Source organism: Lontra canadensis, unplaced genomic scaffold (assembly GCF_010015895.1).
Source record: "Lontra canadensis isolate GAN:19392208 unplaced genomic scaffold, GSC_riverotter_1.0 scaffold93, whole genome shotgun sequence".
Taxonomy (NCBI): Eukaryota; Metazoa; Chordata; class Mammalia; order Carnivora; family Mustelidae; genus Lontra; species Lontra canadensis.
This window is the reverse complement of record NW_022631087.1, coordinates 2,141,455-2,154,904: the sequence shown is the minus strand read 5'-3', so window position 1 is coordinate 2,154,904 and position 13,450 is coordinate 2,141,455. Positions and strand designations below refer to the sequence as shown.

At 48.6% G+C, this 13,450-nt stretch overlaps 1 protein-coding gene across 6 annotated transcripts in view; it reads right to left on the bottom strand.

Moving 5' to 3' along the window:
- RFX4 (regulatory factor X4) overlaps window positions 1–13,450 on the bottom strand; it is a 160,928-nt gene that overhangs the window by 75,660 nt on the left and 71,818 nt on the right. For 5 of the 6 annotated variants that reach the window (XM_032836706.1, XM_032836707.1, XM_032836709.1 and 2 more), the window contains one exon: window positions 3,444–3,505. In XM_032836706.1, coding sequence (XP_032692597.1) covers window positions 3,444–3,505 — 62 coding nt within the window. Of the gene's footprint in view, window positions 1–740; window positions 890–3,443; window positions 3,506–13,450 lie in introns of those variants that run through there. The other variant, XM_032836708.1, reaches the window with a different exon arrangement.

Genomic DNA, 13,450 nt, shown 5'->3' with positions numbered 1-13,450 from the left:
TGCCTAGGCCCTTCCCAGACCTACTGATTCAGAACAGAGTAGTGGGACGCAAGGATCAGCACTGGGGCAAGCACCTCGGGTCATTCTGACGCACGTCAGTTTGAGACTGACCAGCCTGCTCGGTAGAGCACCTGCCTTATATTCCCAGCTCTATGATCCCCAGTCGCTGGAGATGCTGTCACGATTTACTATTACACGATGCTCATCCCAGCAGCTAACGTGGTGCTAAGCACTCTATACATATCACCTTATTTAATCTCGCAAAACCCCCGTAAATCTGGAATTAACTATTAGTCCCATTTTACAGACCAGGCAACTAAGGCCCAGGGAATTGAAGTAACCCACCCAAGATCCCCCAGTGAGTAGAGGCAGGATTTGAACCTCTGAAGTGCTTTAACTACTAAGCCAGGGATTCTCCAACTTTAGCTACTAATAAGAATCACTTACAAAACATTAACATATAGACTCCTGGGCTCCACTCCCCAAAGATTCTGAATTCAGTAGGTCTAGAGTAGGTTTCTATAGCCACACAGCAATGCTAGTGGAAGAAATTCATGGACCTCGCTTTCAGAAATGCTGTACAGCACATAAATTACTCATTGCTGCTCGCGGAGGTACGGTTGAGGGTAGTCCTCAAATAATACCGGCAAGAAAGCATTCTGAGTTAGGGGAGAGGCTTCACAGGGAAGGGAGATGAGCACACATAACCTCCCCTCTCCCTGCCCCCCTTATCCTGATACCATTCTGTGATATTTCTGCTTAGTGGGCATCTCGCCTCTATCTGAATGCCTCCTGGGATGAAGAACTCAGGCTCTCCGAAGGCAGCCCAGTTCATTTTGGGTCGGGACAGTTATCAGAAAGTTCTTCTTTGTGTGGAGCTGCTCTCTGTCTTCTGCACCTTCTACTTCCCAACTGTCATAACTGCCAGCCGCAGGGAGAGGTACCCTGGGGCGGGGGAGGGGCGGGTTCCGTGGCTCCAGGACTGTCCTCCAGGTGGCCAGGCGGTTAGGACACGCCTCCTGAACCTTAACAAAGTTCCCCTTTATAATCTCTTGAGATCAAGGGACCAATAGCGTATTCAGATCGGACCGCTTCTTGATTTTCCAGAGAGTGTGCTGCTAAGACCAGCAATTTCAGCGCAGCTGTTGCTCTGCTCTGAAAAATGTCTGTTTTTCTGTTTCAGTTCTGTAGGACAGGTCAACACAATCCACACTCCCCCCTCCCCTACCATATATTCGGTCAAGGTAAATTTGTTGAGGCATTTTTTTCTCCTAAGGCCAACTGGCAGGTTGGAGATGAGAGCTTCTTGTTACCTTTCAAATGGTTGAAAGTGTGACCAACCTGGTGGGGGGGGTTCCTTGTGGAAGGGATACCATGAAACTGACACCACAGAATTTTTAAAGAAGATAGTGCCCAATTTGCCTACTTCTGAGTTAAAGAAGAAGAAAACCAAAAACAAAAACAGGTTCTCACATGTAGGCAGAAGGTAACTTTCTCCAAGTTTATAAAGGATGGGAAACAGTTCTGTTCTATCTTTACCACCTTTCCTCCCCGTCTCTACTATGGTTCTATTTTTGCAGTCTTATTTCTACTCCTCTCTCTTAGAGATGAGCAAAAATGTATTAGACCCAGGGACTCTTCAAAGACCCACTCATTTCTGTTCATGCAACACTGTTTCTACCAATCTGAGGACTGAATTGCCCATCTTGTGCCAACCCCTGGGCTTACCAGCAAGTAAGTAAGGAGGGGTGTGGTTTTGTACTCCCTGTTCTTACCAAGGCTGAAGGCTCACTTTTAAACAAATACTGGATTTTTTTCTTTACAGATGAGATTTGTACTTCAGAGCAGTTACTTTGGAAAATTATTAGAAATTTATTCCAAAATATCCCCTGCTCAAAATATTTCTGTAAATCTCTTTGGAAATCGCCCCAAGAGCTTCTGAGCCACATACACACAAAATGAGTCTTGTTATTTTCTAGAGCTTTGCTGCCCTCCACCAAAAAAGGGGTTTTCCCAGTTTGATCACTTTTTTTTAAAAGATTTTATTTATTTATTTGACAGAGATCACAGGTAGGCAGAAAGGCAGGCAGTGGGCGCAGGGGCAGGGGGGTGGGTAGGCAGGCTCCCCGCTGAGCAGAGAGCCCGATGCGGGGCTCGATCCCAGGACCCTGGGATCATGACCTGAGCTGAAGACAGAGGCTTTAACCCACTGGCTTTAACCCAGGTGCCCGATCACCTTTTTTAAAACCTAACTTGGCTCCAAAGTTAAGTCCACCTGGGGAGGACAGAAATGCTGCCCAGAGATGGCAGGAGCAGGGAGAGTTGGGGGACATTATGGGAAATGCTGCTTTTTGAAGTACAATCCTCAGTTTCAAGTCTTAACAAGTCCTATATGGTTGGTTTTTGTTTTTGTTTTTGTTTTTGTTTCAAGTGTCAATATTTTGTGTATCAGTATGTGCTGATCTGCTACTAGACATGGTCAAAGCATTAGAAATGCTACATAATAATGCACCCTCTAGTGGAGTCACCGTGTACATCAACATAATAAAGGTTCTGAGAAGTCCTGCATAAAGGAACCTGTTGAATGAACTCCCTGCTTTCCAAACGTATGTGGCAAAAAGAGCTTTTCCACAGAATACCTGTTAACATCCAATAATTTTCGAAACACCCTTTGAGGCAAATCTTATAAATCAGATTTTAGTGAAGGCTGTGCAGTGAAGGCAGAGATTCCCTCCCCACCAATTCCCATGTAGGAGAAGGGGTCCATGCATCCTTCTCATTTTCAAGGACTCTTCCCGAAAGGCCTTTCCTGGGCTACCCTTTCTAAGCTAGGCCACTCTCCTTCGGTTATTCCCCATGACAAGCCTCTTTGTCACAATCTGTGTATCTTGTTTTGATCTGTCTTCCCCACCAAAACTATACCCTCTGGGAGGGCAGGTGATGTGCACCCGGTCTGTCCATGAGACACACAGAAAGTGTGACAGCAGATAGGGGCTGGCTGCTTGACGGCACGCCCTGTGTACCAGGGTCTGGCTGGACTCCTCCACCCATCCCCCTTGCAGGATTGGTGCGGGTAGCTTCTCTGGTCGACTGGATACTATCAGAGTAGAAACTGTGCTCAGCAAAGCAATCCAAGGAACTAGAGATTGTCCACGAAGCCTCCAGTGCTCTTCTAAGTGATGGCCGAGACCATTTGACAAAAACACCAAAAGGCAGGGTGGCCTAAGGTCAGATTCCTTAAAGCAGCTGGCTGGGCCCGACTGCCCTGGGCCTTCCCACAGCCTCTCTGTCAGAGGCCCTGGGAGAGGGGGCCCTGCTGTCTACTCCGTGCCAGACCCAGACTTCCCGCCAGGCCTGGGAACAGAGCTGGGGATAAACGGCCCAGGGTGCGGGCCTGACTCAGAGACACGCGCTCTACGGACGGCACGGCGGCCGGTGCTTACTTTGACTGTCCTCGCGTCCCAAGTCTTCTGGTGGTTAGCTGAGGAAACTGCTGCCTTATGATCTGTAAGTCAACACAAGACCCAGTTACCCATCGGGAAAAGGTGGGAGCACAGTCACTGCGTTTTACAAACAACAATCCAAAGAAAAGGGAAAACATGTCCTTGATTGCAATGACTTCTTGGCAGTCGGTAGGGACCCTGGACAACAGTGCTGGGAGTGGGGCGGAGGGGACTGAGCATGGGAGTGACCGTGAGGCCCTGGACTCTGAGGGGTCTCCCTCGGCTGCCCTGTGCTTTGCCCTCCTGCTCACAATGTGGGAGAAGTGTGTGCAGAAAGTGTCTGCCCTGCTGCTTAAAGCCTTCCAGTGGATTCCATCGAGCCTGGAACGAAGACCCACCCTGGTTCCGTCACCAGTCCCTGCTCTTACCTCCTGTCTTCCTCTCCTCTGACTCACCCTTACTCAGCAGACTCCAGCCACGCTGGCTTTTTAAATTCTTTTCCCTATTTCTGAAACACACCAGGCTCACTCCCCCTGGGCGCCTTTGTAAGGCAGCTCCCTCCTTCCCAGAATGCGACCTCATCCACATCCCCACGTGGTGAGCTCCTCTGCTTACAACATCCAGGCGTCTGCCCAGCGACCTTCTCGGACCAACCAGGGGGGAGGAGAACCAGCAGTCCTTCACCATCTCGTGGCCCTGCTTCATGTCTTCTTCTTACTCTGAACTCTGAAACTATCTTGGCACTTGCTCCCTGCGTGCCGATTTTCTGCCTCCCCCTACTTGAATGTAAGCTCCCTGAGAGCAGGGACCTGGCTCTGTGCATGTTGCTCAATGCAGGGATGAAGCCCCAACCCTGTCCAGGGGTACGCTGGGCTCATGCGCAGTGTTGCCTGGGATATTCGTGAGGATTTGCAAGCAGCTTGGAAGCAAAGCCATCTGCCAAGGTGAAGACACAACCAGCAGGCCTCAGCCTTGGTGTTCACAGACATGATATTTGTGGAGAGGCAGGGCGACGAGGGGGTTCTGTGGAAGGGCTTTGGAGCTGGGCTACCTGGGTTAGAGAGATCCAAACTTAGCCATTTGTTGGCTGGGGACCCTTAGGCAAGTTAACATTCAAATGACTCAGTTTCCTCATTTGTAAAAAGGGAATGATAACAACCCGGACCTTAGAGAATTCTTGTAAAATCTAGTAGCAAATGTATGCAGATAATTTACAACAATGCCTTGCCCTTGGTAAGGGCCCAGTAAAAATTACCCATTAGTACCACCGATTGTCCTGATAACTCATTCCCTTTTAATTCGAGGGACTTTTCTCCTCTCACCAAACTCTTCCAGCCTCCCTCCTCTTCTAGTACCTCACCAAGCAGGCAGGCATGGTCAGAGAGAGCCCGCCTGCTGGTTGCCCTTTGTGAGACGAGACCCAACTACCGACTTCCCACTGGCAGGGCGCGAACACTGCAGGCCTTTCAAGGACGTGGGGGAGTCTCTCCTGATCCACCCCCCATTCTCTTCCAGCCACACTGATGCTCTCACTGATGGATCTGCTCAGCCACTCGACAGACACTTACTGAGACTCTGCTCGTTACTTGAACTTGGACGTGCTGTTTAACTTCTCTGTGCTTAGCTCCCTCCTCTGACACCTGGGGACACATGGGTTTATATGCTTCTCCCCAGATCTGAGGGATAGATGATGGGGGCCTCAACTAAGTCAGCATCAGTGGGATGGAAGGAAGTGGACAAATTAGAGAGAAATTGAGACTCTGGAATGGGTGCCATGAAGGTGGACCATTTCTGTTCATTAGGAAGCTGTCTCCGGTGTGAATAATGGGGCAGGTTTTCCTCATTTGAAAATGGGTAAAAAAAAACAAAAACAAAAACCAAACAAGCAGAAAAACATGCATTGCTTACAAGGATGGTTAGAAAATCTAATAAAAGAACATGACGATACCACTTTAGGAAGTAAAAAGGGCTTCTAAAATGTTATCTGATAGTGATGATACTTCAGGAAACAATGTAGTCATTCTCTGAAATCTTGGAGGACATCATGTCTGTAGCTGACACAGCTCTGGTTTCTTTCAAACTAACTCCTGGAAGCTGCGGCTATGGGCTCTCACTTTGTCTATGTCCCTCTCAAATGGCTGAGACCTGAGGAAAAGCAGGATTCGGGGAGGGTCCGAGCGGGGTCAGGGACAGGGCTTTCTACGCGCTCTGCCCATGATGCGTGGCACGGTTTGGTTGGCCTCACAACGTCTGGCCAAGGACGCCCTCGGACTTTCATCACAGAACTTGTCTTCCCCCAGAACTGCCCAGATACAAAGCAGCTGTTCGTGAAGCTTGCAGTACTGACCATTTCTAGATATGCGGATAGAGATCGCAGGGAAATATGGAAAGCAAGAAGATGGATGGAGGTTAAACATGGGATTATGATTTGGGTTCAGAGTTTCCTATCTAGCCACTACAATAAAGTTGCAAGAGCCTCAGTCCCCACAAGATAAATATGGATGAGTTGCTTTGGAAAAAGCAGAGATTTTTCTGCATTTTAGTCCGGGAGATTCCCCCCATACAGCAGGCACAACAGGAAGATACCATGTTCAATGCTCTAATATTAGCAGACATTCGGAAAAGAATGTCAGGTGCTGTCCAAGGTGTGGCAAGACTGAAGTTCTCACAAATTGCTGGTGACACAGTTTATGGGTACAACCCTTCACATCATACATACATATATTCACAAAACATACATACATACCTTTCGGTCTATGAAATCCAAGGAACTAATCTGAAGTAACAAAAAGCTATGTGCAGGACCACTGGTAAGGCAGAGGAACTGGAAACAGTCTAAGTGTCTGATGGCAGGGACCTGGCTAAATGATCATATGTGCACTCAACGGACCACGATGCAGGCATTAAAAATGGTGGTAACAGGGGCAACTGGGTGGTGCAGTCGGTTAAGTGTCCCAGTCCCACTCTTGGTTTTGTCTCAGGTCCTGATCTCAGGGTTGTGAGATCAAGCCCCAGCTCAGGCTCCAGGCTGAGTGGGGAATATGTGTGAGATCCTCTCTCTCTCTCCCTCTGCCCTTCCTCCAACCTCCCCCTCTCAAATAAATCTTAAAAAAAAAAAAATGAGAGTAACAAATACTATGTCACAGCACAGGAAGTCTATGTATGACATAATGCTAAATGAAATAGCATACCTCAGACTACATTGATGCTATGCTTATAATTTATTTTAAAAATATAGGAATGGAGGGACGCCTGGGTGGCTCAGTGGGTTAAGCCCCTGCCTTCAGCTTGGGTCGTGATCCCAGAGTCTTGGGATCGAGGCCCACATCAGGCTCCTTGCTCAGCAGGGAGCCTGCTTCTCTCTCTGCCTTTCTGCCTGCTTGTGTGCTCTCTCTCTTTCTTTCTGACAAATGAATAAATAAATAAAATCTTAAAAAAAAGAAAACAAATAATTAAAAAAAAGAAATATAGGAATGGAAAGGGAAGAAGGAAAAGTAAAAATGGCTACTTGTTAGGTTAGTAGGATTGTGATGAGATCAAAAAGATTTTTCTTTAACATTTTGTACAAGGTCAACTTTTTCTGTAAATTAAAAAGGATTTTCTTATTGGAAATATTCCTAATTGACAAAAGAAGTTCAAGATGACCTTGAAAGAAGCATCAGAAATCTTCCACAATGTTCTGGTGGCTCTTTTACTTTTCTTAAAAAAAAAAAAAAAAAATCAGTGCCTATTCCCTGAAAACCGTATGTAGATAATCAAAAAGCAGCATGTCGTTGTTGCCATTGTTGTTCCTAAGCCTGATCATACATGACTGAAGAGAATGGGCAAATTTCTGAATCTTTCCACATACTTAGCGTCCTACATGATGTCCTGGCCCTACATACGGCGTCCTACATGATGTCCTGGCCCCAGGCTAAGGTACCAGGGCTGCAGACTCTGGTCTAGAGATGTTCCAGAAAGCCCCCAGGAAATAAGGACAGATTTCTGGAGCTGTTTGTTCTACCTTCGAGAGGCAATAAAACATACAGTGTGTTTGAAATTCTCCATGCTGTGGTCTTGCGGAATTATTGAGCTGTGGAATGGGTCCTCTGACTCCATGGATCAATGAATCCTATGATTTCCTTGCTGGCCTATGGGTTCTACTTGCTCCTTTTGAACGCTGTATGGATTAATACGTGCCGTTTTATCAACTCCGTGGCCGGCACCAGCCTCCGCTGAGTCACCCAAGACAGAAGCAGGAGAGATTACACCCTTCCCGACACCGCACAGTCCCATGTCCTACTGATTCTGACGAAGACACCCACTGAGCCTGGCCACTTCTCACTGCCCCCCACCCCAGCCATTGTACTCGCCTGCCGCAACCCCTCACCGGGACCCACAGACTCACCCTCCAAACTGCCTGGCCTGCCCCTGGTCTTGCTGCCCAGCCCAGCCCAGCCCAGCCCAGCACTGCCTTTCTAAAATCCAAATATGATCATTTCATTTACATGTTGAAAATGCTAGATGCCTCCTCACAGCCTACACTGGATAAAAATCCAGCCTCCTCAGGCTGGTCCATGAGGCCCTCTGTGATCTGCCCCAGTCTAACACCTCAGCCTCAAATCCCACTACCCAACCCCCTACGTGTTTCCTGAGCTCCAGGCACATGCTGTTCCCTCTGCCTGGAACACCAGACCCACGCTGTGCCCCACTCACATTGGAGGAACTCCTCTCTTTCTTTGAGCCTGTCCCAATTCCCCTGGGACCTTCCCACATGACCTCAGATGCTCCTGTCTCCATTTCCCTGGCAAGGGCGAAGCTGTCGGTATGGTGGTTAAGCACACGCTTTGGGGTCAAGTCCTGGTTCAGGCACTCTGCCAACCACTTTACGTGTATTATCTCAGTTAATCATTACAGCGGTCCAGGTTCCATTGCTACACCCTCATACAGATGAGGGAACAGAGGCTTGGAGAGGCTAAGTAGCTCACACAGAGCCATGCAGCTCACAAGACACGGACCCAGGATTCAAAGGCACCCAGTCTGACTCAACATTACCATGACAATACTATTGCCTCTGAATGAATGAAAGGGTCCTAGGGCCCCCTCATCCCCTCTTTTAACAGCCACCGTTTTTTCCCCTTTTATGTCATATTCCTGCATTTACACATCAGGTGAGGAATGAAATGATTACTTGTTCCCATCGGCTCTTCAATGAGGATTCCAGTGTGCCTCACTGTGACACTCCTGGCAGTGTTCTGATGGCCTCCGCTATGAACAGCCGCTGAGGGCCCAGGCCCCAATCCCCCAGGGAAAGGGAGAAACAGCTGAGAAGACGGTGACAGCTGCCGGCAGGTGATATCCGCAGGTGTCTCCTTTAGATTCAATCCACCCACCTCCAGTAAAGTGAACTCTGGCAATTAAACACTTCTTCTGCTTAATAGAAATACTCAGGAAGCAAAAGTCATTCTGTTTGGACGATTCAGTGTCCCCTGCCGGACTGACGGAGAGAACAATCCAGATCATTACCTGTCTCCTCAGAGTCCTCTCTGACAATTCTCCACGCCAGCTGCCTGAGCGGAGCCTCCTCCTTCTGGAGCTCAGATGCACTGTGCAACGCCTCGCTCTTCTGCCAATTTTGCTCTCACAATCTCCTTGCGTGACCCCATGCTCCATCCAAATTGGACTACTTGGCGCCCGCCAGTTCTCCGAGGGCTCCCCCGCCCCGGGCACCGTGCTCCAGCATCTTCCCCCCCGCAGCAGTCCCCGGGCACCCAGCATGTACATGGCTCCTCCATGCCCCTTTCCTGATTCTCCGGCCAGATAAGTGCTCTCTCTTCTCCAAACCAGGAATGCACCTGCCACTTCCAATCTGTGCCCAACTTCCATCCTCCCTCCACCGTGAACACACCCGGACTCTGCTGACATCCTCCCATTACCACGAATCCCAAGGCCACGATCTCGTGCCTGGATTGTGAACGTGGTCTCCTCATTGCACCTGTATCCAATCACGGCACCATGACCACTTCTCCGTGAACCCCCTAGATGAAGTCCAGACCCACCCGTCCTACTAGACTGGCCCGGCCTTCATTCTAGCTCACCACTCCCCTCTTCCTCTCTCGGTCCCCAAGGCCATATGCAACTTCTTTCAAGTTTCATGAATACACTGAGCTCTCTTCTACTCTAGCTTTCCCTGCAGGCTGTTCTCATTTTCTGGAACCCTCTCCCCATGCCCTCATGACTGCCTCATGTCTACTCACCTTTGAAATATTAACTTACACCTTATACCTTTCCAAAAATCTTCCCTGGGCCACGGTTGGGTTTAAGGGACTGTAGTTACATGGTCCACAGGACCCACTTATCCAGCTTTTAATACTTTTAATCCTCCTCTCAGCCCCAAGTCCTTGCCTAGGCCCATGGGACTATACAGGAATGGGACCTGCAGCCTTGTGTCCTTGGCTCTGCCCCATGTTCGACAAGCTGTAGCCTCAACAACTACAACTGGTTGCCTGCCGGTACGCAGTTAGGATTCACTCAACAACAAACATTTACTGAGCTCCTCCTACATGCCAGACATTTGGCCAGGCTGAGGGACACCACACTGAGCTGAACAGAAACAGCCTTTGTTTAGGAAGCCTACACCTAGTGGGAGAAGACCAAAAATAAATACATTAAAAAGTCAATATATCTTTTATATCAGGTAAGTGCTACGGAGAGAAACAAAAGGAGCAGGGGGAGGGGAAGAGGGAATGTGGGGGTGGGGGTTATTTTTTAGGGTGATAAGGGCTAAGTACTAGTATGGCATTTGAGGGGTAATCTGAAAGAAGTGAGGGAATGAACCTCCTGGATCTCTAGGGGAGGGAGGGTGCAAGCCCAGAGAACAGGCAGTGCAAAGACCCTGAGGTGGGAGCTTGTCTGACGCGCGTCAGGAAGAGTGAGGAGGCCAGTGTGGCCGCAGCACAGTAAGTGCTCAAGAGAGCAGAAGATGAGGTTGGGAGGCCAGGAGGGGTGATGGAGCACAGTTCACACGGGGCCTTGTAGGCCTTTGTGAGCACTTCTGCTTTTACTCTTAATGACATGGGGAGACGTCAGAGGGCTCCAAGCAGGGAAAAGGGGAACAAGGCTGACTTAGCTTTCCAAAGGATGGCTCTGGCTGCTGGGTGGAGAAGGGACCATAGGGGCCAAGGGTGGAAGCAGGGAGGCCATTAAAAGGCCACTGTGTAGTCCCCAGAGGAGACATGACAGCTCAGCACATTAACTTGGCGATTCAGTAAATGAAAGAATAAGTGAGTTTCTCTCTTGGGCTGGTCACAGACATTGTTTCTGATGTTCTGTTGACATAAATCACTCTATGAGTGGTATCTTTTGCAGAATGATTTTTATTTTTATTTCTAACATTTTGGAGGTTCTCCCCTTATTATAGTTTCTCAAGTGTGGAGCTGCTTGATTAAAGGGGAGAAACGTTTCAACGTTCGTAAAAGATACCATATCAAGTCGCTTTCCATGAAGGGTAGAAGGGGATTATCTGTGCTAAACTGAGGAGCCAACTTCCATTTGACATCTGGTCTGTCTGTAAAATGGGGATAAAACACTTGCTCAGCTAACTTCGCAGGCTTACAGCAAGGCTCTGCCTCAACGGGCTCTCCTGGCGCCACAAGGGGGAAAGTGACCCGCTGAGGGGCAGGGGGCTGGAGAGAAGAGGCCACGTGTGGTAACACCCCCCCTCTGTCTCCTCAATCCTCTACTGCATTCTCTTCACTGACGGAGTTACCCTTTGATGGGTTTTTGGAGGATCCTCATTCAACTCGTTTCTTCCAGGATTTTGTGGTATATCCTGGTCTCCCAAGCAAGATATCTGTACTATTAGAATATTTAGTTCCCTTTGGGAAAATACTTTTCATCTAGAAGTACTGGAAGACCAAGCCCTCCCCTCCTCCTCCAAAAGAGGGAAAGGTAATTTCAAACAGAGAACTAAGAGGAAGGGCGGGGTGCCGAGTTGGGGGTGGGGGATGGGGGGAGGCGCGGCTGGACCGCAGCCCCTTCTGCCCAAATGGAGGTCAAGACTTTTCCCACTCTGAGCACAGAAAGGGCTATTACAGAGTGCACCTCCTCCTTCCAGCCACAACAAAAACCTGTGGGAAGGGGGGGGTTTCCCTTTCTTTTTTTTTTTTTTTTTTAGTGTTTCTTATGGGCGGCAAATTACAAATTATTCTCCTCTCTTTTCACCAGATAATCAGCTGGTCCCAGAACCCGAAAGCCCCGCACAGTTTGGTTTGCGTCTCAGAATGCAGAGTCGATTCAGCACCACTAAGGCTGTTCAGCTTTTAATTTCTGGAGCAAGACTCAGCAAACAGTCAAACACTTTTGTGGAACTGTGAAAGCTGAGTTTCGCCGTTTGATAAATGAGCAGACGGCAAGCAGCCCCTCTTTCTCTTTTTGTATGGATTCAATGAAGCCTGCCTAAAGAACGCCACATGCTGTTCTAGCTACTGATCTAACATTCCGCAACATCCCAGCCTTCCAAATTCCCTTTAATTACTCGGGAATCCCACCCTTCTCCCTTTCAGCCTAGGCAGCCGCGCTGGGGCAGGGGGCTCCGTGGGGCTCAGGGTGGGAGGCAGAGCAGCTCTGCCCATCTCCCCTCCCTGGAGCTGCTGGGATTCTTCTCGGTGGTGGTGGTGGTGGCCAGGTTATCCGTCTCCCTCGTCCACGCTTCTCCCCAGTCACCAATACACTGCTCAAGGTGGGAGGAAACTCCGCGTGGGGGCTACCCTGACCTCATTTTGAGGGTGCAGGTTTGAAATAAATGTGAGTTTTAGGCACATGTTTCTGAAATGGCATATTCAAATCACTGGCCTCTTTTAAGATGGGGGAGGGGAAAGGGGAGCCGCCACCCACTAAGCGCCAGCAAGGACCAGGCACCAGATGGGGTATTTTACACACAACGTTGATTTTATCCTAAAAATGACACTGGAGGGAAGTATGAAGATCCCTGTTTCACAGATGAGGTACTGGGTTCTATGGCCATTCAAGGCCGCTCAGATTCACAAACTCTGCCGGTGGGAGAAACGGGATCCCAGTTCCACTGTCTCTCCTGTTCCTCAGTATGTCCGGCACCCATGGGAGCCAGCAAGGGGTGTGAGACCCCTGACGTCCTCTCTAGATGCTGCCTCAAGGGACACCTTTAGAGCCACTCCATCTCGTCAGTCTTATAGACTGACTTTGTTTGACTTTGACCTCAAACCGTATGATCTTGATCCAGCCTCGTCTCCAAACTTAGTCACCAGGGATGGCTCGAAAAAAGGCTTTGGTTGTTTCCAAAAATTCAATCCACCCTCAGCAGGCAAATATCTGCCACCAACAAGAACCGGTCCAAAAGGATTTCCAAGGTAATGGGATAGATAAGTACAGATCCTCCCACACTTTGAAGGAGACAAACTTCTGTGGCTAGAAAGAGTCAAGTGTGCTTAAAATAAGAGCGGTGGGTCTTAGTTCAGAGGTTACTTGGGTATGGGAAGAGAAGAGGGACGGCTCAAATAGCAAGAAATGAGAAATCCAGTATCGTGACAAGTTGTTGTTGTCTAACTGTATACTGCAAAAGTCTTGTGCCTTCTCTTAAAACACACACGCTATTTCGTGAGCACGAGAAAGAAATGATGAGGGATCCCGACTGGCTAAAGGAATTAATACCGTCACAACTTTAAGTCTGAAAGTGAGATATGGACTCACTGTCTTTGTTGACAAGACAGAAAAGAAAATAAAAATTAAATCTGGTGCTACCAATAAGGATTTTTAAACAGCCTACCTCAGTTCTTTCATTTTGAAATGGGTGTTTGCCAGAGTGGTTACACGATGCTGTATAACCCTCCCCATTCAACGGTTTTTTTTGTCACACCTGCTGGGCACTAGGTACTTGGCGGGGGGTCAATGGGAGTAGGATACTGTAGGTTCATGCGAAATTCCCCCAAAAGCAATTTCCAAACATTCTCAAGAAACTCCTATCTAGTGCAATGAGACGGAAATGGAATTTC